Source organism: Hyperolius riggenbachi, chromosome 8 (genome assembly GCF_040937935.1).
Source record: "Hyperolius riggenbachi isolate aHypRig1 chromosome 8, aHypRig1.pri, whole genome shotgun sequence".
In the NCBI taxonomy this organism is placed as follows: domain Eukaryota; kingdom Metazoa; phylum Chordata; class Amphibia; order Anura; family Hyperoliidae; genus Hyperolius; species Hyperolius riggenbachi.
In genome coordinates, this window is record NC_090653.1 from 105,339,239 (window position 1) to 105,355,873 (window position 16,635).

The 16,635-nt window shown below is 43.3% G+C and overlaps 1 protein-coding gene across 6 annotated transcripts in view; it reads left to right on the plus strand.

The window, feature by feature from the left end:
* LOC137529059 (integrator complex subunit 6-like) overlaps positions 1–16,635 on the plus strand; it is a 163,471-nt gene that overhangs the window by 104,113 nt on the left and 42,723 nt on the right. For all 6 annotated transcript variants that reach the window (XM_068250963.1, XM_068250964.1, XM_068250960.1 and 3 more), the window contains 3 exons: positions 3,994–4,157; positions 5,785–5,937; positions 12,798–12,930. In XM_068250963.1, coding sequence (XP_068107064.1) covers positions 3,994–4,157; positions 5,785–5,937; positions 12,798–12,930 — 450 coding nt within the window. The remainder of the gene's footprint in view (positions 1–3,993; positions 4,158–5,784; positions 5,938–12,797; positions 12,931–16,635) is intronic.

The window sequence follows — 16,635 nt, forward strand, 5'->3', positions numbered from 1 at the left end:
AACAGAAATGGTTTGAGATGAATGAAGAGTGTGTTACATGCATGAATCTAGAGTCTGACTTGCTCCACTGCGAGCGCGAGTCACATAGTTGGGCAGCACTGGAGTCTGAATGGATATAGAACATTCTTAGCTATAATTGCAGTGTTTAATTAAAACAGTTTTTTGAGATGATATGCTATTGGATTTCACCCTGGCTACACCAGAAGCTGTACCACGCCATGTTCTGTGGTTGGAGTGCCACCATATGATAATGAAAAGATGATGAATATACGTAAGGCCTCATTCACATTGTTGGCAATCAGTAATTCAGCCACAGCAAGTTGATGGGTCAGAGTGACACACTATTCCTAGTGTCCTGTGTGCATAACCACAGTGGTAAGCCATGCCACCATTCACATTCACAAAAGTCCAAGGCCGGTTAGCACACAGATATCTTCGTTACGAAGTTTTATTTAAAGGACAACTGACCTGAAAGAAATATGGAGGCTGCCATATTTATTTCCTTTTAAACTATACCGGCACCTGGCATCCTGATGATTATCATGCATCAGTAGTGTCTGCAATCACACACCTGACATGCATGCGGTAAATGCAGTCAAATTTAAGTCAAACATTTGATCTGCATGCTTATTCAGGGTCTATGCCTACAAGTATTAGAGACAGAGGATCAGCAGGACAGCCAGGCAATGTGCATTGTTTAAAAGGAAACTAATATGGCAGCCTCCATATCCATTTCAGGTCAGTTGTCCCTTAATACATCAGCAGTCCGCAAAACCATAGCAATGCAGCCAAATGTGTAAAATAACAAATTTCACTAGAGTGTGTTTTAATATGTTTTATGTGTCTTTAAATACTGTATGTTTTCTATTGCATTTTTACATCAAATTTTGAAATAGTTGATATTAAGTGCAGTGGCATGCATTGTACATTGCTTTTTATTGCACTACTCCATACACTAAAACACCTGCAGCAGAAAGATAACACATAGCTGAGCACCAAGCTAGTAAGGTTGGAGTGAGATTGTTCGGCACCTTAAAAAGAAAACACAGACACAACGGGAGCCCAAATAGCGCAATATGTATCTGGTAAAGGAATAGGGTGGACAAAAAAAGTAGTACTCACAAAGGTGGCTTGCAACCTGGGCAAGCAACAACAACAAGCATATGGAGAATCCTAAACCTGTCTCTACTCAGCTGTTTCCCAAAGGTTTCGGGTGCAGTCTCTATCCATAAGAAAAAAGTGATCTTAACTGCAGTGGGGCCGTGAGGTACCACTGTTCCTCCACAGGGGGGGGGGGGGGGGGGGTCGGGGAGACTTTTCAAATGCACAAAGGGTTAAGAGGTGCCCAGATAAACATAAAACTAAGTTACAAACAACTACCGTATTTTTCGCCGTATAAGACACACACTTTTTCTCTCCCCAAAATGGGGAGAAAAAGTCCCTGCGTCTTATACGCCAAATGCAGGGAATCCCCGACATACTAACACCCGCCGATACGAACCGCTGCAACGTCGGAGATTCCCTGCATTACCTGCTTGTGTGGTCCGCTCCCAGTGATAGTAATTTGTGTTTAATGTGCCGCGCTGTGTGCCCCTGGCTCCTTGTGTGGTCCGCCTCTTCTTGCTCGCCCGCCCGCTTGTGTCCGCCTCCCGCCCGCTTGTGTCCGCCTCCCGCCCGCTTGTGTCCGCCTCCCGCCCGCTTGTGTCCGCTACTCCCCGCTTGTGTCCACTTCTCCCCCGAGTGTCAGCATAGCGGCAGTCTTACCATTCCAGCCGCTCTCCTCGATCGCAGACCCGGTCTCCTCTCTGTCACACCTCTAGTGTTTGGCTTCACTGATGTGATGACGCGCATTGCAGAAGCCAAACACTAGAGGTGCGACAGAGAGGAGACCGGGTCTGCGATCGAGGTGAGCGGCTGGAATGGTAAGACTGCCGCTATGCTGACACTCGGGGGGGGGAAGTGGACACAACCGGGGGGGGGGGGTAGCGGACAAAAGCGGGCGGGAGGCAGACACAGGCGGGGGGTAGCAGACACAGGCGGGGGGTAGCAGACACAGGCGGGGGGTAGCAGACACAGGCGGGGGGTAGCAGACACAGGCGGGGGGTAGCGGAACTAGCCGGGAGGCGAGCGAGAAGAGGCGGACCACACAAGGAGCCAGGGGCACACAGCGCGGCACATTGTTACATATACAATATACTGCAACACAAATTACTATCACTGGGAGTGGACCACACAAGGAGCTGGGGACACGGGGACACCTAAGGACAAATGGAGGACACCTAAGGACACAAAGGGGGCACCTGATGACACAAAGGGGGCACCTGAAGACACAAGGGGGGCACCTGAAGACACAAGGGGGGCACCTGAAGACACAAGGGGGGCACCTGAAGACACAAGGGGGGCACCTGAAGACACAAGGGGGGCACCTGAAGACACAAGGGGGGCACCTGAGGACACAAGGGGGGCACCTGAGGGCACAAAGGGGACACCTGAGGGCACAAAGGGGACACCTGAGGGCACAAAGGGGACACCTGAGGGCACAAAGGGGACACCTGAGGGCACAAAGGGGACACCTGAGGGCACAAAGGGGACACCTGAGGGCACAAAGGGGACACCTGAGGGCACAAAGGGGACACCTGAGGGCACAAAGGGGACACCTGAGGGCACAAAGGGGACACACCTGAGGACACATGGGAACCACACTGAGGACACATGGGAACCACACTGAGGACACATGGGGGACACCTAAGTACACAAAGGTGACACCTGAGGACCACACTGGGGATACCTAAGGACACATGGGGACACTGGAGGACATTAATTGGGGGAGAAAATTTACAAGATGCTTCTGGAATATAGACGCACCAGGTTTAGTATATATATATTTTTTTTCCCTGGTTTTTGCCCACTAAAAGTAGGTGCGTCTTATATTCCGGAGCGTCTTATACGGCGTAAAATACGGTAAATTGTAAATAAGAGAGATGGCTTACGTCTGTGACAACGCTAATTTGATAACAAAGATAGTTTATCCTGCACTGGCAGGTTAAAATATCTTTGTTACATCAAATTAGTGTCGTCACAGAGGTAAGCCATCCCTTTTTTTTTTTTTTTTTTTTTTTTTTTTTTCCTCCATTTTAGTCGTTTTTAACCTAGTTTTATATTCATCTGGGTGCCTCTTAACCCTTTGTGACCAAGCTAGGGAGAATGTCAAACATTGCTTTCTATTCTCTTAATTACTCAATGGGCCATATGCAATTCACTTTTTCACCTAGGATATAATTTTTCATCTTCCATTTAAAATAATTTTTCTGACACTTTTCAACTAAAAAAGTACCAAAAGTTGGTGAAAACGTGATATCAAAATTATTTTGAATATTTTCTTTCTTACCAAGTTTAAAAATATCACCTAGGAGAAAACTCAGGAGAAGAAGGGAATTGCATACGGGCCCATGTGTCATACTGCACACAATGTGAATGGGTGCTAACATATTATTGCAATGATACCCTGTAATTAGGATTCATCACACTGGTGGCATTGCTGTGTAGTGTAAACTGCTCATCAGCATAATAAATTATTTTCTTTATTCATTCAGTATGAACCAAGTCAGAATTAAACCTTATGTCCTTATTTTATTATGCACTGCTTAACCAACTAGCTCTCGGAATGCGTCATTCTTTACTGTCATCTTTGGTTACATGTAAGGAGAGCTGATCATTTGGATCTGTATCAAGTCTTCAAACATTTCCCTGCTGTAAGCAAATTGGGGCCTAAAACTTGCATGCCAGCTCCTGGAGCACAAAACTGCTGACTGTCGGCTGTTTTTACCCTTGCTGGGCACCAGCCGCTCTTCTCATATATATCACCTCATTACCTGCTTTGTGCAAAGGGAGCAGAATACATTTGTTGTTGAGTACTTGATGCCATCTCTGTGACAAAAGCTTGTTCTTTTGCAACTCTCAAAAATTGTATGTTTTTTTTTTTATATTCTCTAGATGGACTTCCAGATTCACTCAGACCCACCAATTCTTTTGCTGCTCAAACTTGGCATAGCTGTCATAAGCTTATCTATGTACGGCCCAACCCAAAAACTGGTGTCCCTGTTGGTCATTGGCCAATTCCTGAGTCTTTCTGGCCTGATCAGAACTCTCCAACCTTGGTAAGTGCCTTTCAGGATGCAGGTGAAATTTGCCAGTGGACTGATTGTGTGTTCCAGGTTTGTTTACATCATCACAAGTATGTTCTCTGCTGAACTGTGATTGAAATAAGTGCCACCAGCAGCTTTGTGTGAACTCGTATTAGAATGCATTTTCAGAAGAAGAAAGTCTTCATCTTAGGATTTTATACTTAATTGACAGATTTATTTTTGGCCTACTTGTCAGCTGTAACCATCAGAAGAACTTGTCTATTACTGGAAGAGATCATTTAAGATATCAAGTCCTAGCCAAATGCTAAAGAAAAAATGTGCAGCTCTGGTTAATGTAGTAATTATAAATGCAATTATATTGACCATACACAATTTATAAAGGCCATTTTATTTGTTTCCATTTTTTCTGCAGGGCATTTTAACATTTAGACTTTCACAATGGAGAACATACCATGAAAGAATTGTATAAAGGCCTAATGTCAAAATGTAGTCCATTAGAAGAGATTACAGCATATACCGTTTAATTAGCAAAAACGCCATATCAAAGTTTTAGCTGGTCCAGTGATTTGATTGAAGTTTGATATTTAAGTACTTTAAGAGGAACTGTAACCAAGGATTGAAATTCATCCCAATCAGTAGCTGATACCCCTTTCCCACAAGAAATCTTTACCTTTTCAATACATTTCAGTGGATTTCAATATTCAGTATTTTTAGTTTTGTTTTGTTTTAACAAGAAATTATCAAAATGTGCATTTAGCTGCATAGAAGGAATAATTATTAAGACGATCCTAATGGTTGTTCTTATTTTACATGTATGGGTACCATAAATGGGAAGACATTTGATCAGTCGCACATGCATACGGTATTTTCCTGCGTATAAGACTACTTTTTAACCTTTGAAAATCTTCTAAAAAGTTGGGTCGTCTTATACGCCGGGTGTCATTGATGCTGCTGAGGACTGTAGTGAATCCGCGCAGGTACGCATGTGCGCGATCTGAGAGGCAGAGGAAGTAAATAGGATACAAGGGTGGGCCAGAAGGGTGTGGGAGGCATGCTTTATGGGCACAGAGCGATCTATTCTTCCATACCTCTCTGATAAACAGGGAGAGAGGGAGAGCTGACCAATCCGCTTAGAGAGTGGGAGAGGGAGAGTTAACCAATCCAACCAGTCATTCACATATATACGGTTATATACTGGGTACCACAGTACAGCACCAGTATATGATGTTTTTTAATATTTATTTTGTGTGCGTTGGAAGAGGGGTAGTCTTATACGGCGAGTATATCCCAAACTCTATATTTTAACTGGAAAAGTTGGGGGGTCGTCTTGTAAGCCCAGTCGTCTTATACGCCGGCATATACGGTATATTATTTCTGTTATGTATAATGAAAGGGTGGAGAGTCCTAGGGAAACCTCTGCCCTATCAATGCTTAGTATTCATCACATGATGTAAACAAACATCACTTGATACAGAAGGGCTCATACACTGTGTAAGGTTACAAGTCATACTTTGCACTTGTGCTGCTTTGTAAACCGGGCATAGTTATGGAATCATAATGGGGAATATATGATGAATTAAGATTTTTTTTTTTTTTCTCATTATGAATAGACCACTAAGTGTGTGTTTTTGTGTTGCAGCCTCCTCGTACATCCCATCCTGTGGTGAGATTCTCTTGCCTTGACTGTGAGCCCATGGTTATCGATAAGCTACCATTTGACAAGTATGAGCTAGAGCCATCTCCATTAACTCAGTATATCTTGGAACGGAAGTCACCTCACACCTGCTGGCAGGTCTGTACCATGTTATTTCTAAGAGATGGGAGGAGGATTGGAAAGGTGCTGAGGTTTTGGGACCGGCTGCTTAATTCCACATCTTAGTACACTCTGAAGATGGTAGTTTAATATAGCAAGCATGATATGACTAAAATTATGTTTTTAACTTGCACATTCAGCCTGGTAGTAAGGTCATTGTGCTGACCAGGGAACACTTGAGTCAGAATTTGATTAGGTGAAGAGTCCACTCAGTCAAACAGGTATTAAGGGTAAAATATAATCTTTACAAGTATTGTACTATGACCTAACCTAACCCTACTCACACAGAATCCTCCCTCTCCCGTTCCCAACCTCCCCCATCCCTGTCACTAACCTTAAAAAGTATATGAGGTTAAAAACAAAATAGCCTCAAATGAGAGGGGGAGGGGGGGGTTGCGGGGTTCATTACGTACCTGTCCGGACATCTTTGGGGCAGAGGAGATGCTCCGCCACCCTCAGCAGTGGAGGGGCGACCATGTTTCCGAAGGTTTTCGGAAACCTCCGCCTGCATGCCCCCAGCTCTGCAGCCACCAATCAGGCTGGGGCGGGCTGCAGGCACGCAGGGGGGTATGGCCAGTCTTGGTGGCGAGTTTGAAAAAAATCGCTAGGGCCTGTTCTGAGAGAGAGGTGGAGCAATCGCTCATCTGAAGGGAAGACGTCCAGACAGGTGAATATTGAACCCTGTGACACCCCCCACAGTCCTCCATCATTTGACAGAGCCTGTCATTAAAGCCTCTATTTGGCTTTAGGTACTCATTAAACCCCCTGGTGGTGCCTAACCTTAACTCCCCACCCTTCCCGTGCCTAACCTTAAACCTCTACTTTGGAGTCTAACCTTAATCTCTAAGAACCCCACTACACTCCTAACATTGAAGACTCCCACCTCCTAAACCCTGATATTTTCGCTGCCATAAGTGGCAATGTTGAAAGCCATGTTTGCGGCTATAAGTCGCTCTAAACTGTAAACAGCAGCCATAACCCTTAGACGCCCAAATTACCTTTATAGCCGTTAATTGCAACATTTAACAATACCCTGCAACTTCCTTTTTGTGTACCAAATAAGAGTCAGGTAAACTGGGGAATGATCATTTATCAGCAAGAAAAGTAATAGTGATTTTAACTTTTGGATTGCCTGGTTAGCATCCCTATTACTTGTTTACCAGATAAAAATAAAGAATTGATTTTTCATTTTATGCCTGACAGTTATACTTTAACAGGGTGCCTCCTGCGCCCTTTTTACTCTTTGAATCACTGAAGGCGAGTCTACCGACATTGAGGCACATCTAGTGTGTGTACCAATGTATGTGGTGCCACCATTTGTATGTGTATATATGTGTGTATGTAGTGCAGCCTGCTGTATATTGTAAATAGTCATTGTATCAAGCTTGGCTAGCAAATGACAGGACTGTATGTATCCTAGTGATATCCTGCAAAATCCAGATTATGTGTACACTAATGCTGGGAATACACGTTAGGTTTTGCTCAATTTGGCGCGCGATCTATTAGCCATTTAATTTTCTGCTCGATTCTCTTATCATCCAATCGCCCATCTGAAGGGAAGACGTCAAGACAGGTGAATATCTAATCCTGTGACACCCCCTCAGTCCTCCATCATTCGACAGAGCCTGTTATTACAGGCTCTATTTGGCTTTAGGTACTATTTAAACCCCCTGGTGGTGCCTAACCTAAGCTTGGGTACTAAAATAAGATACTTGCGTAAAGATAGGTAAGCCTCGAGATCCTATTGAGGCTTCCCTCCCTGGTCTGATGTCCTCTGTCACTGGGCACAGCCTCCTGGAAGATCAGCGACAAGACACTGTCGCTAATTGCATTGGGGCTGCGCAGCTCCTCTTCGTGCATTGTAGCCGCGTGAGCCCACCCACACGTGCAGTAAGCTGGAGCCGCGGGCTCTGTGCTACTGCTCATGCGTGGGCTCACGCGGCCACGCTGCATGAAGAGGAGCTGCATGTCCCGGATGAGATGGGGGGGTGCACTCAGCAAGGGGGCCAATTGGACCACCGAGAGAAGACTCAATAGGATCTTTAGGCTTCTCTCTCTTTAAGTCAGTATCTTATTTGGAACCCAAGTTTTGACTCGGGATTGACTTCACTTTCCCACAGTGCCTAGTTGCTTCATCATATACTGTATATGAAATGGACTGCGCCCTTGCATTACATATGCTTAAAGTACACCTGTAATGTTAAATAAAAAACAAAAAAAACTTGCTAACCTCAGTAGGGGAAGCCTCTAGATGCCCCTTAGATGTTACTGATTTTCGGTACTCAAGCACCCTTCTTAATTAACAAAGGCAAGTGAGCAGCATTGGTATCAGTAAATTTTAAGTTCCAGCAGAATAGCTCCCATTTTACCTGCTTATTGATGCATCATGAACTGGCCAAACTAAAGCCTCTTGCACATGCTAAATGGTTTATTGGCCAGCGGGCCAGGGGCATCTTTGCCAATAACCTACGGTAGTGTATTGTATAAGATCTCAAGTGCCTGATCATCTCGGCTGAAGGCAAGCCAAACCCAGTGTTCTCCCCCCTTACCACTCCCACTCTGTAGTGTACTGTGCATTGTCTTCTCCCTGGTCCATCAGAACAGAATGTGTAGTTAGCTTGTAGTATAGTTGCGCACCTGTACAGCACTTAACTTTGAACTGTCACACAAGCGATCAAGGTCCCTAACCTTTGATTCTCTGTACATACATGCTAAGTAGTCACCAAAAGTGATCACGAGTGGGCAGTAAAAATTAGCGTGTATGTATCTTTACTGTGAATGGTCCTGACATTATTGATAAACTCTACAAAGCAATGTGTACTTCTAAAACCAACCAAATAACATGAGTGCAGTTTCAGAAGAACAGTCTTTGGACAGTGTATGGAATTTTACATAACAGGATTCAAGTGTGTGTGTGTGTGTGTGTGTGTGTGTGTGTGTACACACGTACCTCTCATCTGCAATCCCTGTTGCTAGAATCTGAAGAAAATATTTTTTTTCTCGTCTACAGTAGCTTAGATTAGAGTTCTTCTTTAACTGTTTTCCCAGAAATTTCCTGAGCGAGGAATAAACTGTTTTAAATAGAAGCTGGTATTTCTTGTGAAATATGGCCTGTTAGGAAATTTTGTTTTTTTTTTTCCCCCTGGATGGGAAGCTATACATGCTAACAGCTTGGCTTCCTCAACGATAAATGATACCATAGTAAAAGTGAAAGCAAGCTGTAAATGGATATATACAAACCAGATGTGCTCAGGCGAGGTTCCTAATTGCATGTAAACAAAGCCGCTTGTTTCACAAACCATAAGCAGATTACTAGCCAGTTCACCAAAGATTGTTTTTGTAACGTTATGAGCAATCTACGCAACTGGAGGTTAGTCACCCTAATTTACATTTTAAAGCTACTGTGTGTCACATTTGGCGTCCCTCTTGTTACATCACTGCTTTTCCTTTAGTGCTTTCATAACTATGGGTATTTCAGGCTTTATTTCAGGGCTGTGGAGTCGGTACAAAAATCTTCCGACTCCAACTCCTCAGTTTATGAAACCTCCGACTCCAGGTACCCAAAATGGCTCCGACTCCTCGTCTCTGACTCCTTATTCTAATACGTAACAGGGCTATGGATTTTGTACAGAAATAATCCGACTCCAACTCTTCAGTTAATGAAATCACTGACTCCAACTCTGACTACCCAAAATTGCTCCGACCCACAGCCCTGCTTTATTTTGGGAGCAAACCCTGTAGCATGCTCGAGAGCCCATGACCTTTCGGGCCCCCAGCTCCTTACCCACTCTCTGCTAACTGGCTGCTCCCATCCCAAAAAACAGAGGTTGTAGTATCCACACTTGTAGAGACCATGCTGGCCACACTTGTTTTATCACCCTCATCATTAAGCACTCTGGCAATATGGGGGGGGGGTGGAACAGCTAGAAAGCAGAAACCTAAAAGACAGTCTCACCAGCTGAAGGTTGCAATACAGTTATTTGTGTTGTCAGTAGTAACCGAATAAAGTGTAACGTTTCTTGTAATAAGATATGACTGGTTGCCCTTCCTCCCCATGTAAGAAGCGCCTATCCATTTGTTAATGTATGGCAATGGATCTCCTTTAAAGTGGACCCAAATTTAAAATTCAAGATTTCAGAAATAAAATCTATTTTCTAACTTGTAATAATAAATAGCAGCCTTTTTTCAGCTACATGATGACAAATATAAAATATTTTACATTTAGTGGAGAAGCCCCTCCCTTCCTTTCATATTGCCGGGACAGAATCCGGCAAACTGTTGGAGTAGATGGTGTCCAGCAAAGGAGGAATTGCTAATGGCTGCCACCTGTATAACTCTAGTTATAAAAAGAGAAGGGTGAAAAGCATGCACTGAAATGCTCACAGGCTTGAATGAGTGTTTATTTATCTTTGTATGTGTCAGAATAGTGCAACTAAGTATTTTGAATTAAAAAAATGTTTGCTTTGGGTCCGCTTTAAATTCCTTCCGCTGAGATACAATGGTTTAGCAGCACCGTGCTGAAAATACTCGCTGCATCTCTGTCACACATATCCTAGTGACACCACCACTACTGCTGCGTGCCGGCTGGTGTGGTGGGAGGTGTTACATGGTGGTGTTGCATCAAGCTGAAGTCTGTTCAGATGTTTAGCATTTAACCTTTAAAGGAGAGCTTAACTCTCGAAAATAATGTTTATCACACGTGTAATTTACTGTTATTGCAAATGATCCTTTTGCGTTTCATTCTGCAGCTCACTTTGATTTTCCAAACATGGCAGGTGATTTAAAATTTGTCAAATTGCAAACATGACAACCGTACATTGATTTGTGAACGCTGCACCCCAAACCTCATTTCAAATACATTTTCAGGCTCCCTGCACACTGCAAATCAGTTTTGCGATTCCGTTTCCGATTTGCAATTCCGATTTTCCCTGAATGTAATCAACAGAAAAACGGAGGAAAAAATGCAGCATGCAGTACGATTAAAAAACAGAATCGGAAGTAAAAACCGATTAAAAATCAGAATTGCATGCAGTGTGCAGGGAGCCTCACACCATCTAAGCAGTTCACTTGCACTACACTAAAGGCCTGAGCCCACTAACACAGTTGTATTCACTTTTCAGCAACACATCAATGTTACAGATGCTGAAAAGCAGACAGAAGCGGATACAACTGTATTAGTGGGCCCAGGCCATACATCACTCAATCTGCCACCAGATTAACTATGAGATAAATCCCTATCTGATCAGAGAGAAATCTATTGCCTGCCCATATACTGCACACCGATTTCCAATAGATTTCCTGCTGAAATCTAAATTGGAAGTTATGCGGATGCGGTATCCCAGTTGTATACATGTGTGTCCCCCGGCATGCTTGTGCGTATCTTTGAATCACCCAGTGCAAATCCTGGCCTCCTCTCACGTCACCCCGAGCGTCTGTACCATGTGACTCAGGCGCATGTAGTGATGCTGCTACATGCCTCTGTGTCGTGGTACAGGCACTCACGGTGACACCGGGGCATGAAAAATCCTTTGCATAACTGCTTGCTGCAGCTGTAAACCTATACACACAGATGTAAGACTTCTTGTTTTTACTTGCTGTTACTAGAGTTGCTGTTACTAGAGTTGAGATCTTGCAGCCAATCACACATACTTTCAGTGAATTACTGTAATGTAGAAGTTGTGGCAATCTAGTGTGTGTGCAGTGCCCCCAATGCCACGGCCAGCGATTAGCCTGGCGAATCAATTCACCTCTCATTGAGAGTGTTGTCCTCCCTGCCCACCGTGCTACGTCACTCCTGCGCCACACCATCAGCCCGTCGCCTGCCTGCAGGCTAGCAACATGTCTGTACAGCCTCAGCCCTGCAGCGTCTCCTAAGGCATACGTGTGTATGAGGCTTTAGATTGTAACCTCACAAAGGCAGGGCACTGTCCCTTTTGATGTCGTATGATTTGTTAATCGTTGTACATTTGTTGCTATTACAAACTACCAGTTCTGTGTCATGTACTAATGTTTGTATTTTTATGTACCCTAATTAGTTTTTTTGTACAGTGTCACGGAAGATGATAGCACTATATAAATCATCATTAATAATCATTATACCCTGTTCAGTTTTGGTTTTAGTTTGGCAGTAAAGGTAACCTGACATTAGAGGGATATGGAGGCTGCCATATTTTATTTTAAATACCAGGTGCCTGGCTTCCTGCCGCTTGTCCATGCATCAGTAGTGGCTTAATCGCCCACCTGAAATGAGCATGTGGCAAATCCAGTTAAAGTGGACCCGAACTCTTGCACAGGACAGAAGCATAGAGAAATGCACATTGTATGTATTTAAATCATTTAGCCTGTCTAATTCCCCCTCAACTGTGACTAATCACAAGTTGTAATCTGATCTCTCACCTGTGTCAGCTGACTGCCACGGCAGAGAACCTAATTGGTAAACACAGGATAACAATAAACACAGGGCTAACAATATGTCTGCTTCCATGAAAGCAGGAAGTAGGCACAATGCAGACTTATTACAGAATTTGTATCTGCTGTAACAAATGTTTTTCTTTAAAGATTATTATGCTGTTGTGTATCTTTTAGAGCTGAGAGGAAGTTCTGAGTTCAGGTCTGCTTTAAACTTCAGTCAAACACCTAATCTGCATGTGCTTGTTCAGGTCTGTGACTTGAAGTATTCGAGGCAGAGGTTCAGCAGGAGAATTTGCATGCTTTAAAAGGAAATAAATATGACATCCTCCATATCCCTCTCACTTCAGGTGTCCTTTAAGCATAATATTTACTTGCTTACCTTATAGACTCAAGTTTTAAATGCCCATTATGTTTTTATTACCTTGCAGGTTTATGTGCTTAATAGTGGAAAGTACAGTGAAATTGGACACCCGTTTGGGTATTTGAAAGCAAGCACCACCCTTACCTGTGTCAACCTGTTTGTGATGCCATACAACTATCCCGTGATACTTCCTTTACTTGGTGAGTCAGCACCCTGGACCTGCAGCAGCTCTGTCATCATTTGTACCATGCACAAACATGTGACTCTTGTGGTACAACTCAAGCCAAAAATATTTTTATGTTGGTTAACCACTTGAGGACCTAGGGCTTTACCCCCCTTAAGGACCGGCCACTTTTTTTCCATTCAGACCACTGCAGCTTTCACGGTTTATTGCTCGCTCATACAACCTACCACCTAAATGAATTTTGGCTCCTTTTCTTGTCACTAATAAAGCTTTCTTTTGGTGCTATTTGATTGCTCCTGCGATTTTTACTTTTTATTATATTCATCAAAAAAGACATGAATTTTGGCAAAAAAATGATTTTTTTTAACTTTCTGTGCTGACATTTTTCAAATAAAGTAAAATTTCTGTATACATGCAGCGCGAAAAATGTGGACAAACATGTTTTTGATAAAAAAAAAAACCCATTCAGTGTATATTTATTGGTTTAGGTAAAAGTTATAGCGTTTACAAACTATGGTGCAAAAAGTGAATTTTCCCATTTTCAAGCATCTGTGACTTTTCTGACCACCTGACATGTTTCATGAGGGGGTAGAATTCCAGGATAGTATAAATACCCCCCAAATGACCCCATTTTGGAAAGAAGACATCCCAAAGTATTCACTGAGAGGCATAGTGAGTTCATAGAAGATATTACTTTTTGTCACAAGTAAGCGGAAAATGACAGTTTGTGACAAAAAAAAAAAAAGTTTCCATTTCTTCTAACTTGCGACAAAAAAAAATGAAATCTGCCACGGACTCACCATGCCCCTCTCTGAATACCTTGAAGTGTCTACTTTCCAAAATGGGGTCATTTGTGGGGTGTGTTTACTGTCCTCGCATTTTGGGGGGGTGCTAATTTGTAAGCACCCATGTAAAGCCTAAAGGTGCTCATTGGACTTTGGGCCCCTTAGCGCAGTTAGGCTGCAAAAAAGTGCCACACATGTGGTATTGCCGTACTCAGGAGAAGTAGTATAATGTGTTTTGGGGTGTATTTTTACACATACCCATGCTGGGTGGGAGAAATATCTCTGTAAATGACAATTTTTTAATTTTTTTTTACACACAATTGTCCATTTACAGAGATTTTTCTCCCACTCAGCATGGGTATGTGTAAAAATACAACCCAAAACACATTATACTACTTCTGAGTACGGCAATACCACATGTGTGGCACTTTTTTGCACCCTAACTGCGCTAAGGGGCCCAAAGTCCAATGAGTACCTTTAGGATTTCACAGGTCATTTTGAGAAATTTTGTTTCAAGACTACTCCTCACGGTTTAGGGCCCCTAAAATGCCAGGACAGTATAGGAACCCCACAAATGACCCCATTTTAGAAAGAAGACACCCCAAGGTATTCCGTTAGTAGTACGGTGAGTTCATAGAAGATTTTTTTTGTCACAAGTTAGCGGAAAATGACACTTTGTGAAGAAAAAACCAATAAAAATCAATTTCCGCTAACTTGTGACAAAAAATAAAATCTTCTATGAACTCACCGTACTACTAACAGAATACCTTGGGGTGTCTTCTTTCTAAAATGGAGTCATTTGTGGGGTTCCTATACTGTCCTGGCATTTTAGGGGGCCCTAAACCGTGAGGAGTAGTCTTGAAACAAAATTTCTCAAAATGACCTGTGAAATCCTAAAGGTACTCATTGGACTTTGGGTCCCTTACCGCAGTTAGGGTGCAAAAAAGTGCCACACATGTGGTATCGCCGTACTCGGGAGAAGTAGTACAATGTGTTTTGGGGTGTATTTTTACACATACCCATGCTGGGTGGGAGAAATAACTCTGTAAATGGACAATTGTGTGTAAAAAAATCAAAAGATTGTCATTTACAGAGGTATTTCTCCCACCCAGCATGGGTATGTGTAAAAATACACCCCAAAACACATTATACTACTTCCCTCCATGCAACACGCAGCTTGTAGAATAGTAACCATTTCCAGCGCCGGAGAGTGTTCTATACAATTACACATTATACTACTTCTCCCGAGTACGGCGATACCACATGATTGCCACTTTTTTGCAGCCTAACTGCGCTAAGGGGCCCAAAGTCCAATGAGTACCTTTAGGATTTCACAGGTCATTTTTGTTTCAAGACTACTCCTCACGGTTTAGGGCCCCTAAAATGCCAGGGCAGTATAGGAACCCCACTAATGACCCCATTTTAGAAAGAAGACACCCCAAGGTATTCCGTTAGGAGTATGGTGAGTTCATAGAAGTTTTTATTTTTTTGTCACAAGTTAGCGGAAATTGATTTTAATTGTTTTTTTTCACAAAGTGTCATTTTCCGCTAACTTGTGACAAAAAATAAAATCTTCTATGAACTCACCATACTCCTAACGGAATACGTTTGGGTGTCTTCTTTCTAGAATGGGGTCATTTGTGGGCTTCCTATACTGCCCTGGCATTTTAGGGGCCCTAAACCGTGAGGAGTAGTCTTGAAACAAAAATGACCTGTGAAATCCTAAAGGTACTCATTGGACTTTGGGCCCCTTAGCGCAGTTAGGCTGCAAAAAAGTGGCAATCATGTGGTATCGCCGTACTTGGGAGAAGTAGTATAATGTGTTTTAGGGTGTATTTTTACACATACCCATGCTGGGTGGGAGAAATACCTCTGTAAATTACAATTGTTTGATTTTTTTTACACACAATTGTCCATTTACAGAGAGATTTCTCCCACCCAGCATGGGTATGTTTAAAAATACACCCCAAAACACATTATACTACTTCTCCTGAGTACGGCGATACCACATGTGTGACACTTTTTTGCAGCCTAGGTGCGCTAAGGGGCCCAACGTCCTAATCACAGGTCATTTTGAGGCATTTGTTTTCTAGACTACTCCTCACGGTTTAGGGCCCCTAAAATGCCAGGGCAGTATAGGAACCCCACAAGTGACCCCATTTTAGAAAGAAGACACCCCAAGGTATTCCGTTAGGTGTATGGCGAGTTCATAGAAGATTTTATTTTTTGTCACAAGTTAGTGAAAAATGACACTTTGTGAAAAAAAAAAAAAATCAATTTCCGCTAACTTTTGACAAAAAAGTTACGGGCCCAAAACCGTGAGTAGTCTGGAAACCAAATGTCTCAAAATGACTGTTCAGGGGTATAAGCATCTGCAAATTTTGATGACAGGTGGTCTATGAGGGGGCGAATTTTGTGGAACCGGTCATATGCAGGGTGGCCTTTTAAATGACAGGTTGCATTGGGCCTGATCTGATGGATAGGAGTGCTAGGGGGGTGACAGGAGGTGATTGATGGGTGTCTCAGGGGGTGGTTAGAGGGGAAAATAGATGCAATCAATGCACTGGGGAGGTGATCGGAAGGGGGTCTGAGGGGGATCTGAGGGTTTGGCCGAGTGATCAGGAGCCCACACGGGGCAAATTAGGGCCTGATCTGATGGGTAGGTGTGCTAGGGGGTGACAGGAGGTGATTGATGGGTGTCTCAAGGTGTGATTAGAGGGGGGAATAGATGCAAGCAATGCACTGGCGAGGTGATGAGGGCATTCTGAGGGTGTGGGCGGGTGATTGAGTGCCCTAGGGGCAGATAGGGGTCTAATCTGATAGGTAGCAGTGACAGGGGGTGATTGATGGGTAATTAGTGGGTGTTTAGGGTAGAGAACAGATATAAACACTGCCCTTGGGAGGGGATCTGCGAGCGAACTATTGGTGTGGGTGAT